General features: G+C 40.5%; 1 protein-coding gene across 1 annotated transcript in view; it reads left to right on the forward strand.

Annotated features, from left to right (window-relative positions):
• Nucleotides 1-16,762, forward strand: part of HECW2 (HECT, C2 and WW domain containing E3 ubiquitin protein ligase 2) — a 167,137-nt gene that overhangs the window by 73,323 nt on the left and 77,052 nt on the right. The window contains exon 3 of the mRNA XM_075153622.1: nt 11,715-11,822. Coding sequence (XP_075009723.1) covers nt 11,715-11,822 — 108 coding nt within the window. The remainder of the gene's footprint in view (nt 1-11,714; nt 11,823-16,762) is intronic.

Genomic DNA, 16,762 nt, shown 5'->3' on the forward strand with positions numbered 1-16,762 from the left:
ATTTTGTTTGCTGACAGTTCCACAAGAAAAACCTCTTTTTGAAGGGTAAGTCAGTTACAGGAGAATTACATGTGGAATAAAGTGTACTTAAGTTTAGCTTATGAGCTAGTAATGGTTCTCAAATGAGCATAAATTTTACCAAAATTGAACCCAAAAGAGATCATTACATCATTCCGTCTGATTTCGTATATATTACAGTACACTCAGTGCTGTCCAAACTTTAACTAGCCTGAATATTCCAGTTCTCAGAAAATTAAAATATGTACCATTGTCAGAGAGCAGCAGCAGACTGAGTTATAATAATGATCTTCTTGCAGAGGAGGAATTGTTCCAAGTGCATTTTGGGGCTATGAAGGAGGGAGAGGAGTGGGGTTGCTGACCCCAAGGGCAGACTCGACAGGGCTGCCATAACCATCTGGCCCTTCCTGAAGTGATTTCCACTGTTTCCACTTGAGAAATATTTGACCAGGAAAAAAAAAACCAACCACAAAGCAAACCCCCCAGTTTCTCTGATGCCTTTCTGCATTGGGTATGTGCATACATGACCAGATGCTGCTGGTCCATAAAAAAAACCAGCATGAAGGCCACGAAATAAATGACCCCTCACTTTTTCCACTGGCTGTGAGATTACATATGATCTGTACCAAGACAGCCACACCAGAGAAAGCCATCTCTGTAAGTGCAGCTGTGCTAGCAAAATTGTGCTTTTGTTGGAAATGTTTATTTACCAACAGAATTTATCCGGGGGCAGGATAGGCTATGTTGACAAAAGCACAGCTTTGCTGGTATCATGTCTTCCACAGCAGGAATACTTTGTTGTATTTTCTAGTTTTTCTAGCAAGGACTTGTGATGGGAATGTAGTCACAGATAAAAGTGCATGCCCTTTATTCCTGCGAAGCTGCAATCCTCTTCTGCGTGCGGCTCAAGCAAGCTGAGCAGCTCCTGCATTGCCAGCAAACAAGTGCTTATCTGACACCATATAAGGCTGCAGTCGAGAAGGAAAATGGTGAAAAACATTCCACAATAAACTTAGACTGGCAGATTAAATATAACACAGAAAAGCTTAGATACAGCTTTTTTTTGTTGTTTAAATTTAGCTCTGACAGTATTTACTCACAAAATGACCTTTTACAGTTAATTAGGAAAAATGGCTTGTATTTCTAGATTTGCTAAACAGTCCTGTCTCAGAGTAACAGGCCTTTAGGATACTTGTACACATAAAGGGTTTTTTGTTTTTCTTGGACTTGCTACCATTAAAAGCAGGAGATAATCACCTTTAGGCTACAAGGTCGTGGAAGTGTTGGGATGTGTTTGGGGATGTGGTGGGGAACTGGATATCACAGAGAGGAGCATATTGAGAAGGAATTATGGTTGTGAAGATGGGTTTGTATCGAAGTTTTAACAAGGTGCGAGACACAGCAAAGTTCTTAAATGCAAACAAACAAAACAAAAAAAACCAAACCAAAACAAAAAAAAACCCAAACAACAAAACACCAAAAGATTTCTGAAAGTGTCAAGGGTGATGCTACAGGAGAGATACAGGCTCCTCTTTTCCTCAGTATATTGCTTGTGTCTTTGCTATCCTCCTATTCTCTAATCTTTATAATATGATAGCCCACTGGGTCTAGTACGTTAGATTATAAGTGTAGTCCAGATTTAGCAGCCATTGGTGACCTAAATCTGAATTTCCAAACTGTTCCCTGCCTGATGGCCCCAGCTTTTGGCTTTCCCCCTGAGGAATAGGCTGTCTCCATCTCCTGCAGACATCACTTTCCCCAAACCATCAGCAGCTGAGACAATTGTGAGTTGACATGAGAGGTGGTGTAGCTCTTGCCTCAGCTGCATGATGCTTCCTTCAGGAGGAGGTGGAAGCATCCCCCATGCTGTATTTACCCCCACGTACAGCCAGCTGGACCTCAGTGAACTAAATGGTGGGTGATTTGTTAGCATTTTGCAAAGATACTAATATGATCAAGTATCCGCAATATGATCAAGTATCTAATGGTCTTTATGGCTAAGGGCATGGTGTACTATCTGCCAGAGTTTATTCAGTGTTGTTCTGTAGCTTAATTTTTTGTCTAACATTATGCCTTTCTTGTAGTATCTGGTCTTTTGTGGTGCGTTGCAGAAACACCCAAGCGTTGTGTACGTGTGTTGTGTAGGATCTGGCTTCCAGATGGTGACCCATGCTGCATCGAGCACTTGAGCCGTGGGGCTGGCACATATGTGAAACCTGAAGTGTAGATGGGAACGAAGCGCACATCATCCTATGGAGGAGGATTAATAAGATTTTCAGGAAAGAGGTTAAGCTTGAGGTCATTTCCTTCCTATTGTTACGCTTTTGAATTTTTGCCAGTGAGATGGGTGAAAGGATTTATTTTTGTCTTTGAATGCTTTGAATTTCAATGATGTCTTTACTTTGAATATGGAGAAGTGGAATTCCACTTTATTCCTGCCATTGTACTGTGTGGTATGTCTGAAAAAAGTACTCGTTTTTTTTGCAATATCTTTGTCCTGCATTCTAGTTAACTAATCCTTTCAGCTGCTGCTGTGCGTTGAAATATCACATTGTGTGTGGGCACATGGAGGTGCTCTGATCCCCATGTTGAAGTGTTAGTGTACATACAGAAGGAAACAAAATGTAGTAATATAATTCTTGAAAAAGAAGGAAATAGTCCATTTTACAACCAGAGTCAGAATAAAGGTGGTGTATGAAAATGAGAGCAAGGATCTTGCCACTGTATTAACTTAAGCTTCAATAGCAAAAAGGTTTCGTTGTTTAGTGTTCTGGATGGGGTGTATGGTACGGCTTCTACCTTTACTCTGCTTCTGCAGCTGAAGTAGGAATGAAGTCTTAGAGAAATACAGCTTATTCCTGATCATCCTGTCAGTCACAGGTAGAAAAATGAATAATTGTTCTTGCTGTGTAAAGTGATAGAGTGCAATAAACGTCAGCAACATGACATATGTCATACGTAGGGGGTCACAGAGGGCACCTGAGGGAAGGCGAATGCAGTCTTTCCTCTTCTTGCCCACAGCGCAGGGGCAGTAAGTGGAGGTACGTGAACCTTAATTTTGGTTGTGCCAGGGAACAAATTGCTGCCGTGCAGTGAGGAACAAACACCTCCCTGCTTTTTTGACCCTGGATCATGATATTAAATATCTGAATATAGATGATGATGATCCTTCACTGCTAATATGGCAGGATTGTGTCACCGGAAGGCCGATATTTGTGTCTAGGTTGGAGCTCAGAGTGCACCATGGCAGTGCACCATCACCTTCATGGAGAGCCCAAACAGCCGCCTCTCTCCTATCTGAGGCTCTTAGAGCACCTGTTGTACCTTTCTCTGCCTCTTACTTTTCTGCCCCTGCTTTTCTCAACTGAAGATTTGTGTCTTGTTTTTTCATTACTGTCCAAGTTTGCCAAAGTGGTATGAAGAGTAAAGAGATCTGTGATAGCGTGTAGTAGGATCTAGTAGCTGCTCAGGTAACTTTTAAGACTGTCCAAGAATTTTGTTCTTCTCAACTTTTTGGGGGGTTGCTCAGTTGGCATTCAAGAGAGAACAGTTTCCAGCCATTTAGTACACAGCAGCGTTTAAAATTTCTCTTACAGTAGTCCAGTTCTGGTGTTCTTTCCCCTCCTGTCCTTTGAAAATACAATTCCTAGAGGTGCTTATGCAAACAAAAAGAATATAGTAGCTTTCAGTTCTTCATTAGCAAAAAGTCCATCTTAATTTCTTTGACTGGAAGCATTTTTTGGAAAGTCTTCAAGCCAAGTATGAATAAATAGTCCTGTCAGAGGGTGTTTTTGGGTTTTTTTCCCTCTGTTTTTTGTTATCTGATTATTACTAGGAAAATCAAGATTTTCTTTGAGAGCTTGAACCTAGTGCTCCACGAGCATACAGTTTCATGAAATGTGTGCTGCAAAGGACTCGATCTGCAGACCGTGGACCAGATTGCAAAGATACCTTTAAATACCCTTTTTGTTCTTGTGGTACTGGGGCTGCTTTGGCACGGTTTGGGTCCTTGCCGTAAGTTGAAGGAGTTGTAGGTCGGCTGCCAGCACCCACCAGGAGGCTTGTGAGCAGTCAGAGCATCTGGCAAAACCGAGCCGTGTCCGAGCCCCTGCGCTGAGGTGGCATTTACCAACCTGAAAGAGGAGAGGTAGTAATAGCAGCTCCCTGCCACCTGCTTATCCTCCTGCTCAGGACTGCCCAGTGCAGAGTCATCCTGGGTTAAACGCAGCTTCATCCCAAATGTCACAGAGCAGTCTCGTCTTCTCTAAAATGACTGGATTTGTGGGGAAGTCATGCCAGAGAACAAAATACTGAGTAAACAAAAGCCAGCACTCCAGTGAGATGCCGTTGCTGTGGCTGCCTTGCTGTCATTTCTAGGATTTAACGATCCCCCTGTTTACATCAGCCCGCCCCACGCTGCAGGGCCATGGCTGTGCCTCGGAATCCTCCCTTGGACAAGGCGAGGAAGGAAGTGGAGGGAGGATGGGGCTTCGGCATCCTGTACCCTTCGGAGGGGAGTGGCCGCAAATAGCTGAGCTTGAAGGACGTAATACTTCATATGTTTTAACACGGGTTGTTTGAACCTAGATAAACCCTTGATTAAAGGAGAAGAGGCAGACAATTGTGTGTAACTGCTAGAAACTGCCGTGGAGTTTGAGAACGTCCTTCCAAAACCCTTTCCTTCAAATGACAAGAGGAAGGGAGAGGACAGACGCAGTTTGAGGAGCTAAGATTATGCAACAGTGCTAATACAGAGCTAAAGCCTCCAAACTTGAGCTGCACAGGCTGCGTCCAGAAGGCAACTTTTGTAGAAAATACCATTTGTGATTGGGAACAGGGATGCTATTTTCAGGATCTGTCCTGTAAAACGTAAATTTTTTTTTTATTGTTCAGTTTGTTAATTCCTCCTTCAGATGGAGGAATGCAGTTTAGGATCCACAGGCATCCTTTGGAATGGCCAGGTAAGGCTAGAAGGTGCAACTAAGTGTTGATCTTTAATTTCAGCAATGTGCTGCATACGCTAGTGCTGTCTTCTGTGAGAAATGTTTTGGTTCCGCCAGAAAGCCGGTGAACTGTTCACAGACTGAGGTGGGGAATTCTGAAAATCACGGAACATAAGCTGTACATAGTGGGTTAATACTTGTTCGTCCGATAGTAACTGATATGTAGTGTATTTTAAATGGATTGATGTAATGTGATTTATTGTAATAATTGCTTGCAATGGAAGCTCTGCCTTGAAATTGTTAATTTACTTACTGGCTTTCCAGAAAAGGAGTGAGGCCTCAGGTGATAAAATTTGTCTTCTCCTTTAAATGTGTGCAGATGCAGTTTTCAATTGCCTTTAAGCAGATTTTGGTTATAAAGGAGAAGTTGGTTTAGTTCGTTAGTTCAGTAAACATTGTGCTACTTCTTTAATAATTACCCATGGATTATTTTTATTTTTTTCTAATATTTCTCAAAGCAAAATTATTAGAGGTTACCAAAGTGAAAATACTGCACAAAATTTAGTGTTACAAACTTTCCCAGTCAGTTGCTCAAAATCCACAGCAAGCACTCTTTGGAACGTTCTTACTGATTTTACATTTTGGTGACAGTCCGTTTTGCTGCTTGTAAGTCTGTGCTCACACCAAGAAGTGGAGTGCACTTGCTGGCACTGGGACTGAGGTTTTGGAAGTCATGCAGTAAAATGCATGTAAATCAGATTTCTGTTTGACGTTGGAAATGCCATCCTACAGATCTCCTGACGGTTGGCTCAGAATTAAGTTCAGAAATATCCTCCGATGCGGATTAACTACAAACCTGTTACTTTTAAAGACTGAGTGAAATGACAGAGTAAAATAGGTAGAGGATGACCATTCTTAATAGTATGCTTATGAGAGAAACTGATGGCAGATTGATGAATCTCAGCTTGAGACAAAACTATAGGTAGCCTTGCTATCTACCAGCTCCTCTGATACACACTGTAAGAGAACATCTGATAAGAGAAATAACATTTAGATCGATGCTTTGTAAGCTTCCCCAGGCTGAGTACAAACACCCCTCTTAAAAATTGGATGTATCACAGACATCATTTTCAGTGCCCAAGAATTTATTAAAATTAACCTGAAGTGCTAAGGAAGTCAGCATTTTGACAATCTGAACTTAATTTAAAATTTTAAATTAAGAATAAACAATACAAGCACTTCAAAAGATTTTGCATAAAACATCTTCCAGAAAGGGGTGAAAAAATGGAGATTGGGATGTAAATCCCAAATGAGGATAATGAGGATGTAAATCCTAAATGAGAATTATGCAGGGATACAATGGTGTTACCAACATGATTGATCTTTTCTGAGCTAAGCTGCATGGATTTTTCAAGAGTTGTGAATTACAATACCCATATATGGTAGTCAAAGATGAAAATTGTAAAATTGTGTATAATTAAAACCATTCAGTGACTTCCGGAATCTGTTAAGCATCACCTCTCTGAGCTCTGCATATAAGCATCTTTATAAATGTGTTATAGAAAAGAGATCGGTATACAAAAGTTTGAAGCCCTTAGATTGCTATAGGTTAGCAATTGCTTAGATGGCCAGGTTGGATGGGGCTTTGAGCAACCTGGTCCAGTGGAAGGTGTCCCTGCCCATGGCAGGGAGGTCGGAACTAGATGATCTTTAAGGACCCTTCCAACCCAAACCATTCTATGATTCTATAGGGAACTTTTAAATTTTTTCCTATTCAGTAAGCAATCTGTGATGTTTCCACAGTAGGAGTTTGTGACTTCTGTAATGCTTGTGTATTTGAAGAATAAAAATCCTTTGTATTCATGGAGGCAAGCCTTTTATCCATAACCTACCACTACTGACCACAGAAACTAGGACCAGAGGATGAGCATTGGTTTGCATATGACCAGTCTGTGCACTGGGACTATCAGGCTTGTTTCAGATATTAATCAGTAGGAGTTGTTGCTTTTAACTGTCTTATAAAAGACTGTATCTTATTTATTTATTTATTTATTTGTTGATTTAAGCTATGCAAGGTGACTCTGTAAGGTGATGGATTTCAGATAGTTTGTCCTTTTTCCTAAGACAAATAGTGAAAGCAGTAAGACACAAAGAACAAAACGTGAACTCCACAGAAGCCTCCTGACCCCTGATGTCAGATACTGGCTTAGCAGGGCTTTCAGCACTGTCTCCCGTAACATCCTCATGCAAAACTGGAGTAGCAGTTGATAAACCGGATGGTTGTGCTGCCATTCAGAGGAACTTCAACAGGCTGAAGAAATGGGCAAACAGGAATGTCACGAAGCTCAAAGGGAAATGCCAAGTCCTGCCCCTTGGGAGGAATAACCCCTGACACTGGGACAGGCTGGGCGCTGACCGTCTGGAAAGCAGCTTTGCAGAAAAAGACCTGGAGGTCCTGGTGGACAACAAGTCAAACAAGAGCCAGCAGAGTGCCCTGGCCACCCACTGGCATCCCGGGCTGCGTTAGGAGGAGCCTTAGCCAGCAGGTTGAGGGAGGTGGTCCTTCTCCTCTACTCAGCACCGGTGAGACACATCTGAGTGCTGTGTCCAGCTCTGGGCTCCCAGTACAGAAAAGGTGTGGGCATACTGGAGCTTCTTATGGCTCTTACTCTTTTATGGGCATAATTTTATTGTGAAAACTAATTCTGTAAAAACGATACCCTCTTCTTTCATTGCACTGTTTCATCCGTTTATCCAGTACTTCTATATTGCTTTTCATGTAAGATAGCCATACTGAATTGACACATGCTAGAGGGAGCTGCATCCCATTCACTGTCACATCAGGGCGGAGCTGTGGACACAGGTGGAGAACTACAGTGCTGACATGGGAGAGCACAAGCTGTGGGTATTACAGATGCCATTGGTATCTAACTTACCTTAAAGGGTGTTGTCATGATGGTGAAGCCTGAAAGAGGAAAAAAAATGAGTTTGGTTCTTAATACCAGGTTTGGCTGATTGCTTAGCAGTTAAATAAAGAAAACATTATTACTCAGAACATGTTTGCTTTACAGTAATTTCAAGGAGCACTAGTCAGTGTGAAGTTCCACACAGTGATATATTAATTACTATCCACTTTGCATTTTAGAACGTATCTCACCTATGCTGATTTGTGCAGGGGTTGCAGCTCTGAGAAATAAGCTACTTTCTGTAATATTTTGTATCTAAGAATTATTAAAGACAGAAAGATGCTGTGCATCTTGCATCGGTTTATTTCTTTGAGAAGTGTAGACTCACTGGACGAGATACCAATGCAGTAAGACAGTATTTTTTTGCATGTTTTATGTTCTGGGAAGGGATATTTATATCTACTCTTTGGCCCAGATTCTGGAACAGCCACCAGTTTCACAAACAGCAACAATTATCAGCTAAAAGGGGACTAGAACTTAGAATTGAAATTCCCTATAGAATATATATCTAGTGTGTGTGTATATATACACATGAACATACACGTACATGTTTTGGGGAAGAAGAGAGATGAGGTAGTGGTAATTCTGACACTGCTTTTTGTGCTCTCAAACGCTTCTTTTTTTGCACAGCTGAATATTACTGAGACTATCACTGTTTAACTATTTTTTATTGCAGTGTTGATAAGTAAATTTTAGCAATATTGTGTACTTTAATGTTTTCATGCTAATTTTTTTTGTTTTTTTTTTTCTGTTCAGTTTCTTTTTGTAAAATCCATGAACTGAGATTTGAAGTTAATTTTCTGTATGCATTAGTGATGTCATTTTTTTCCCTTATGTGAATAACATCATAAAAGTAGAAAAAAATCAGCTGTTTCGGAAGAAAATCAAAGCTGTCCAGAACAAATTCTGTAATTTGAGTCGATTGCTGACAGGCAGTGGTCTGTCAGCATTTTTCATCCCTCTGTCTCCGCCACCTTCTGTTGCAATGGCAGCATGCCTGTGGGCAGAGTATCAACGATTCAGTCTTCATTGCTGCAAAGGAGACTATTCCTTCATGAAAGGGCTGGAAGTCCAGACACTTTCTTAAATGTTGGATTTTATTAATTAAGGTGTAAGGAAATGTTCTGCTTTCTTGTAACAATCAACTCAGAATTCGAGACTCAGTTCATGTAGCACCTTTTCTGAGGCTCACTAATGTCCTGTTAAAAATTACCATTGACTTTACTTAATTACTGATTTTAAAAAACAAAGAACAGTTGCTTGTGCTTTAATGTTGAAAGTCTCACTGTTAAAGGCATATTTCATTGCTTCAGAGTTCCTTGATTTTTTGAACAAGATAAGGATAAAGAATTTCATGCTTAAGGTTATAATAAACCAAATATCTGTCCTTCTGCTTAGAATTACGAACAGACTCTTCTCCAGTTGATTAAATTCAGAAATTCAGAAGAACTAGGGCATATTAGGGGAGGTGGTTTTTTGTCATACAATACATCTTTATTTACCTAGACATAATGAGAACACTGAATAATTTAAAACTATCTGTGTTTCAGATAACTGTGGAATTTGTAAAGAATCTGCTCACTTTTGGTAGCGATGGCTTGGATAACCAAGTTTGTATGGTGGACCAAAGTAGGCACTAGTGTAGATTTGCTGGAAGTTAAGCTATATCTCATGGCTTCCCAGAGTTCTGTCTGTGGAAGATAATAGTGGGGCCTTGGGTTAGGAAGGCACATTTAAAAAAAAAAGTAAATAAATAAGTCAACAGTGTATTGGTATCGTTTCGGTTAGTGTTACTGCAAGCCACATACAGAGGTTTTTTTCTGAGGCCCGTGGGATGATTTACAGGCTGTACTTCCAGAGTTCCTCTTTATATAGCTTTGGAAAAAAAAAAGAAATACATGGGTGAGATACAGCTTTGTTTACTCTGAAAGTTTTTTGCTGTAATGAAGAATAATTATGCATGTTTTAAGTTTTTACTGCCTGTGTGCCTGACTTTATGGTGTATGCAGTTTATGTACTGTCATGTTGATTTCACACAAAAAGTTAAGCCTTGAGGGTATTATATGCTTGAGGATCACAGGCATTAGGAGAACCCTCCTCTCTCTTCTCATTGTCATTGAGATAATTATGAAACTACTCTGGACTCGTCGTGATGTTGAGGTGTTCAGACCACAGCTTCCTAAAAATTCTCAAAGTTGCCCATGCCTGGAGGCATAAAAATGTCCGTAGCTTGCCATGGCCGCCTCTTGACTTGCCAGGGCTCTTCCAGGTTGTGGACAGGGTGTGTAACTTACTCTAGAGCAATCACAGAAGCCCAGCATGTGTCTGGTAATGCTTTGCATGTCAGTTTGGTGGGATGTGAATGTACAGACTGCACTAGTCATGATTTAGTAGAGTTATCGTGCATACACCGAGATAAGCAGTCAGAATGAAAAGGAGAAAGAGAAGCTTTAGTGTAAGTTCATATTTTTAAGATAAAAATAACAAAGCTGCGTTGTTTATTATTCTTTCATAAATAGCATATGGATATCTAAAATGAAGGTGAGAATTCTGTAATCTTGCTTATGCAGGAGTTCCTACCAAAGTACAAAGAAAACGTACTTGAATGGATAGGAGCTTCACGAACAAAGCCACAGTAGACTAAGTTCTCAGTGAAGTCTTTTTAAAATTGCAGAATGCACTCAAATGTGTGCAATAAAGTAGGATACTTTTTTAAAAAAAATTTAAGACTAAGGGATATCAAGAAAGAATTGGGAAGAATTAGGATGTTGTATTTGAGGTCGCAGGTGTAATTGTCTAATTAAGAAACAGTTGCCTAAATGCACTTGTAAAACGTTATGATGCATACTTCTAAAGATCTTCCTGTACAAAAGAAGTTAAGTTGGATTTATGTCAGCTTCCTCTGGGTCGTTGTAACTAACCTTTGTGCCCTTTCAAACAGCTTCTCACTCTGGTTTTCTTTCATTCATACAGCATTCTGGGTGCCTGAACACAGGCTGGTAAATAAAAAACAAACCCCAAGACCTTTGTTCACTACTGTTAGGATAAAAACCTTAGTTCGGGAGGGGAAAATACTGGTATTGCTAAGCTGACCTGCAGGTACTTAGTGTTTGCTTCTCAGTTCTCTTCTTTTGAATGTGTTTTGCTGAATCTCGTTTGTATGTCTGGCTTACTAAGTGACAGTTCTGCCCTTTGAGCCTCTAACTTGACTTCACTTATAGGGAATAATACTGTACATGTTGGGAAATTGAAAGTGTCAGATTTTTTTGGTGTATGTATAAAAATATTCTCTCTAGTTTCTAAAACATAGGATATATTAAAAACTGAAGAAAGACTTGATACCTATGGTTGCCTTCCATACTTCCTACCTAGGGAATGAATGTTAGAGTATCACATCACAGAGCAGGACTGCTGTATAAAATGGTGTGGTAACTCTGTGATGAAGTTGGAATCAGCTATACACTCCCAGTAGCCTCTCTGTTGAGTTAAGGAAGTTTTGGAATTGAATACTTTATCTTGGCAGGCCACTTCTTACAGGAAACCGTATACTTACTTTGGCTGTATGTATGTCTGCTCACTCTGCATAAATTGATCTAACTATCAACTGTGAATGAGAAGTCATTTATCTTTTGCCAGTTAGTTTGACTTTTTTTTTTAATGTGTGTGTTTGTTTTGGTTTTTTTTTTTTTTTTAACACAAGTAATTTTTTGTATCTGGGCCTCTTGAAACAGAAAAACAAGAAAACTATTATAAATACTACTTGACAAATTTTTTTTCCCTCTTTCAGATGAGAACTCTCCAGCCAATTTCTGGGATTCCAAGAATCGGGGAGTGACTGGCACGCAAAAAGGACAAATTGTATGGCGAATTGAACCTGGCCCCTATTTTATGGAATGTGAGTACCTATTTATCCAATGCATATCCAAGGGCAAGCATGCCTTTGTGTCAAGACAAGTCAGCAGGATGGCATTTGATATCCATTTTGTAAATCCCTCTGATAAACCGAAGGAATTGATCGTGTTGCTCTAAGGAGCAGCATTTTCCAGTGTGTTTGCTGGACATTATAAAAATGGAGTTGAGTTTGGATGTACATTTGTATTCTAGGGATGTTCTTAGACAGCATGCTTCAGTTTAAAGGAGGAAGAAATTGCCTTGTGCAATGTCGTATAGTATATACGCATTGAAAGATGAAGTCCCTTCCCAAGAAGTTTAAAATTTCAGCTGGACAAATATTAATGGTAAATGCACACAAAGGGAAAGGTAATAAGCTAGTAGTGCTTGCTAATGGTTGTTAGTATGAAGGTTAGATTTTTCTCTAGGAAGTGCCAATCTCCTGTCCAGTTGCATCAGGATTTCTCAGCTGAAGTTTTGTTGCGCTGGGAAATCCACTAGTCAGTTTTGAAATATGGAGAGTCTCTATGTGACTGGAAGAAAAAGTCTTCAGTTGAACTCCATAATGAGTATTGGTAGCCAAGCCTCAAATTGGAGAGCTATGCTATGCCACTCTCTTAGGCGACCAGGATTTATAGGATGCGAAGCCACTCTGCTGTGTGCCTTTTTTTTTTTAATTATTACTATTATTTTTTCCTTTGTTTTTTGCTTTTTGATGAAAAGGAGCTGCTTACCATCTAAAGTATATGATCCCCTAGAGAAATTGATGTTCTGTGTCTGAGCTTGCTGGAAACTCTGATATGCCAAGCATCAAAGTGGCAATCAGTCCCAAAAGAGCTGTGAGCTGCTCTACCACCCGTTTAGCCCCACAGCAATGAATCTTCCTTCATAAACTTAAAAAAAAAAAAAACCAAAATAAAACAAAAAAAAAACCAAAAAGCTCCCACTCTATTACTTCACTGTACACTGCAGTGCTGCTAACTGTAGGTCTTGGCAGAAATTTTTCTTCTAATTAACTGATGTAACAGCAATACATGTATTTCAAGAGGTGTGTATACCCTGTACTATAAATAATTAGTAAAACTTCTTATTTCTAGAACTCATCATTGAATCTTGCCAAGTTACCCTATGCGTGATGCAGCACATTTCTTTAACCAAAAAAAAAGCTTTAATAGGATAAAATTAAGTTCGATTTCAGGAGTTCATTACAGGAAAAAATGATTGAACTGAAGATGAAGATCAAGAAAATAATAAAGATCAAGATAATTAACTTTCCTGATGCTGAAGACAGTGGTATATTAAAGCAGATTAAAATGTATGTTAGAAGAATTCATTGCCTCATCTTTCTTGTACATAATTCTATCAGTGTTGTTGCCAATACAGGCAGTTTGACTTCAAGGATGTTCATCTGTATCTTTTAGCTGGTTATGTGTTGCTCTATAATGTATGGAGATGAGGCTCTTGAACAACATTTTTAGTTCATGTGAAGAACCTAGACTAATGCTTCAAGAACTAGTCGTTTTGACTTAAAATCAGCTGCAACTGGCTTTGCACTTTACAACTAACTGCACTTCGCAACCAATTGATATAAAGAGTGCAGGATATGTGTTCTTTGGTTGTGATTAGCTTTACTAATGAACAGTTCTGCTGCCATACAATGAACAAGACACAAGCAATTATGCAGCAGCTGAGAACTGTAAAAAGGAATGTTTATGAGCATATGTTGCTATAGCACATAGTACGGCAGATAAATATGTCACCAGTGACACTTGTGTTTCTAGTGAGAGACCAAAAATTGCACCGCAAAACTTAACTGAATTTCTGATTCCACTTTTTAAACTAGAAGGCTCCACAGATATGTGACCATGTTTACTCAGCAAGGCTTTTTCTTTTAGCTTATAGAGGGTGAAGCATCTCTGATGCAACTACAGGCAGCTGCTCTTTTCTTTTCTTTTCTTTTCTTTTCTCCCCCCCCCCCCCCCCCCCCCCCCCCCATAGCAAATGGAGAGGCTAACATCCCCTGTAAATATGTGCCTGATTATTGAAGTTAAGGTATCTCTGATGCTTTAATCTGCCATTATTTTCCAGATTTTGGAAAGAACTCTGCAGTTGTAGTTTTTTTGTGTTTAGAAATATCTTTGCTAAGAGGCAGAATATTTCAGATGCAGGTCATGGTATTAGGGGTTTGTCATATCTACTCCTCACAGTAATGATGCGCAGCAGACCATTAGCAACTTGACCATGCTTCATTGCCAGAGCTTCATTGCCAGGACAGGGAGGTGATTCAAGACAGCCAGCAAGCCAGGCAAGTCCTGCCTGACCAACCTAGTGGCCTTCTATGACGGAGTGACTACATCAGTGGACATGGGAAGAGCTATGGATGTCATCTGTCTGGACCTCTGTAAGGCCTTTGACACAGTCCCCCCCCACACAGGAAAGACGTGGACCTGTTGGAGTGGGTCCAGAGGAGGGCACAAAAATGATCAGAGGGGTGGAACACCTCTCCTATGAAGAAAGGCTGAGAGAGTTGGTGGTGTTCAGCCTGGAGAAGAGAAGGCTTCGGGGAGACCTTATTGCAGACTATCAGTACTTAAAGAAAGATGGGGACAAACCTTTTAGTAGCGCCTGTTGTGACAGGACAAGGGGGAATGGTTTTAAACTAAAAGAGGGAAGATTTAGACTAAATACAAGGAAGAAATTTTTTACAATGAGGGTGGTGAAACACTGGCACAGGTTGCCCAGAGAGGTGGTAGATGCCCCATTGCTGAAAACACTCAAGGTCAGGTTGGATGGGACTCAGGGCAACCTGATCTAGTTGAAGATGTCCCAGCCCACAGCAGGGGGGTTGGACTTGATGACCTTTAAAGGTCCCTTCCAACCCAAACTATTCTATGATTCTAAGATGATACTCACAGTCCAGGAAGTACCTATGATTCTATGATTCTCTAGGAATGAAGGGAGCAATTGGAGAACAGTCCCAGATTCAGCAGCGATGTCCCTGAATTTTTGAACCAGCAGCTCCAATAAGAGGCAACAATGTCTGGGGGACCAGCATGGACAAAATGTTTAAATGGATCAATCTAAACTCAGCTGGATTCTAATCACAGCATAGGAATGCTGGTTGCATCCAACCTCCTGCTCTAACTAGGACCAACACTCGACCTGGTCAGCTGTGGTTTGTACAGTACAGTCTTGAAAGCCTTCAAGGACAGAGATTTCACAGATGCTGTAGGTAATCTTTTCCAGTGCTGCAGTATTGCTCCAGCTAAAAAGATTTCTCTGGCATCCAATCTGAATGGCCAAAGCTTAAATCTGGGGCCATTGCCCCTTTAAAAATCTTCTGATAGAACTGGAAACAGTTGAGTTTATAATATTTGTCTTGCCTTAACCTCCTCTTCACAAAACTAAACAAGGCCAGCTCATTCAGCCTCTTCTCATAGGTCATGTTCTCCATCTCAACCATCCTTGTAGCCCTCTGCTGTCCCCTCTCCATTTTCTCCGTGCTCTTGAACCTAGGGACCCAAAGCTAGGCACACTATTCAGGTGTGTCCCCACCAGTACCAAGTAGAGGGGGACAGTAACTTCCATCTATCTGCTGGCGACACACCTTATATGATGAGGTGGTTTATCATATTTGCAATGAGAGCATGTGCTGGCTCGTATTCAACCTGGTGTCCATCCTGAGTTCAGTTCCTTTTCAGCAGAGCAGCAGCTTTACCAGTCTGTTCAGAGGCCATAGTGATGCACGGGGTCGTTCCAGCCCTGGTGCAGACACTTGTAAGTCTCCCTCTTGAACTTAATGACATTGCTCTTGACCCAGTCCTCTAGCTGTTGCTTGTGCTCTGACATGTAGAAGCTCTGGCAGGCTGATGGTAAGCTATGGTATGTAACTGAGTTAGAGCTGGGCTTATGTCACTACAGGGTTTTCTGGCTCAGAGTTGTTTCATGTTTAGAGCACAGACGGTGCTTAATTGCCACCGCTTATATACTGCTATACCTGTATGATTGGCGGGCTCCCTGCTCTACCTATACACAAGGAGAGGAGCGGGATGTTTGCTGCAAGCCTGAGACGCCTTGAACCAGCTCTGGCAATGAGGAATGATGATGCTTGTTAACAGAGTTATGCTAAATAACAACAATAATCCTTTAGGATTTACAGTCAAAACTGGCCTGAAGTTGTCTGTCCTTCTGGCAAGAAAAGGCACAGAAGTTACTCATGTTGGGTGATGAGTTGAGATCAGTCAGCATGCATGTTATCCCGAAGACTTTGGTTGTGTTTTTTCCCTAGCAGTGTCAGAGCTTAGGGACATTACATACCTTTTCACCAGTAATTTAACATCTCTGTAGGGCAAAGTGCAGAGGGTGATAGCATCGCTAACAAGCCATATGCAAATGAATCTCATGCAGAAGGAGTATTTCCATTTTAATTGCATTAATGTTAATCAGTGGGATTCAGCTGGATTGGGCCTCAGATTCCTTCTGCAATCCTCACATTTGTATCTTTTAAGAAAAGTATCTTGTGCCTTAATTTGGAAAGCTTTTTTTCCATGAGCATAATTGTAAACTTACTATTAGTTTTACTGAGGTCTGTGGAATTTATGCTTATGTTTGAAGGTAGGCCTTGGATAAGCATTTTCTGAATTTTGCATTACTGTATATCCACAGTCTTATAACTCAATTTTCCAGTCATTCCATTTATTCCTCTTAAAATCCCTATGGATTCAGCATCTCCTGTTTCCCAAGCAAGTAACATGTAAAGGCATAGTTTGCCATCTGCTCTATTCAGATCAAGCAACCTGCAGAAAGAAGGGCAGGGAGAGTCTCATCATCTTCATACTAAAACCAGACATTAATTCCCCCCAGAGCATCCAAAATTAGCAAAACAAGGATGATCAAAGAAAACTCTCACTTGCTTTAGACAAAAATCAACACAAAAAATTCTGT

This window comes from Calonectris borealis, chromosome 6, assembly GCF_964195595.1.
Source record: "Calonectris borealis chromosome 6, bCalBor7.hap1.2, whole genome shotgun sequence".
NCBI lineage: Eukaryota > Metazoa > Chordata > Aves > Procellariiformes > Procellariidae > Calonectris > Calonectris borealis.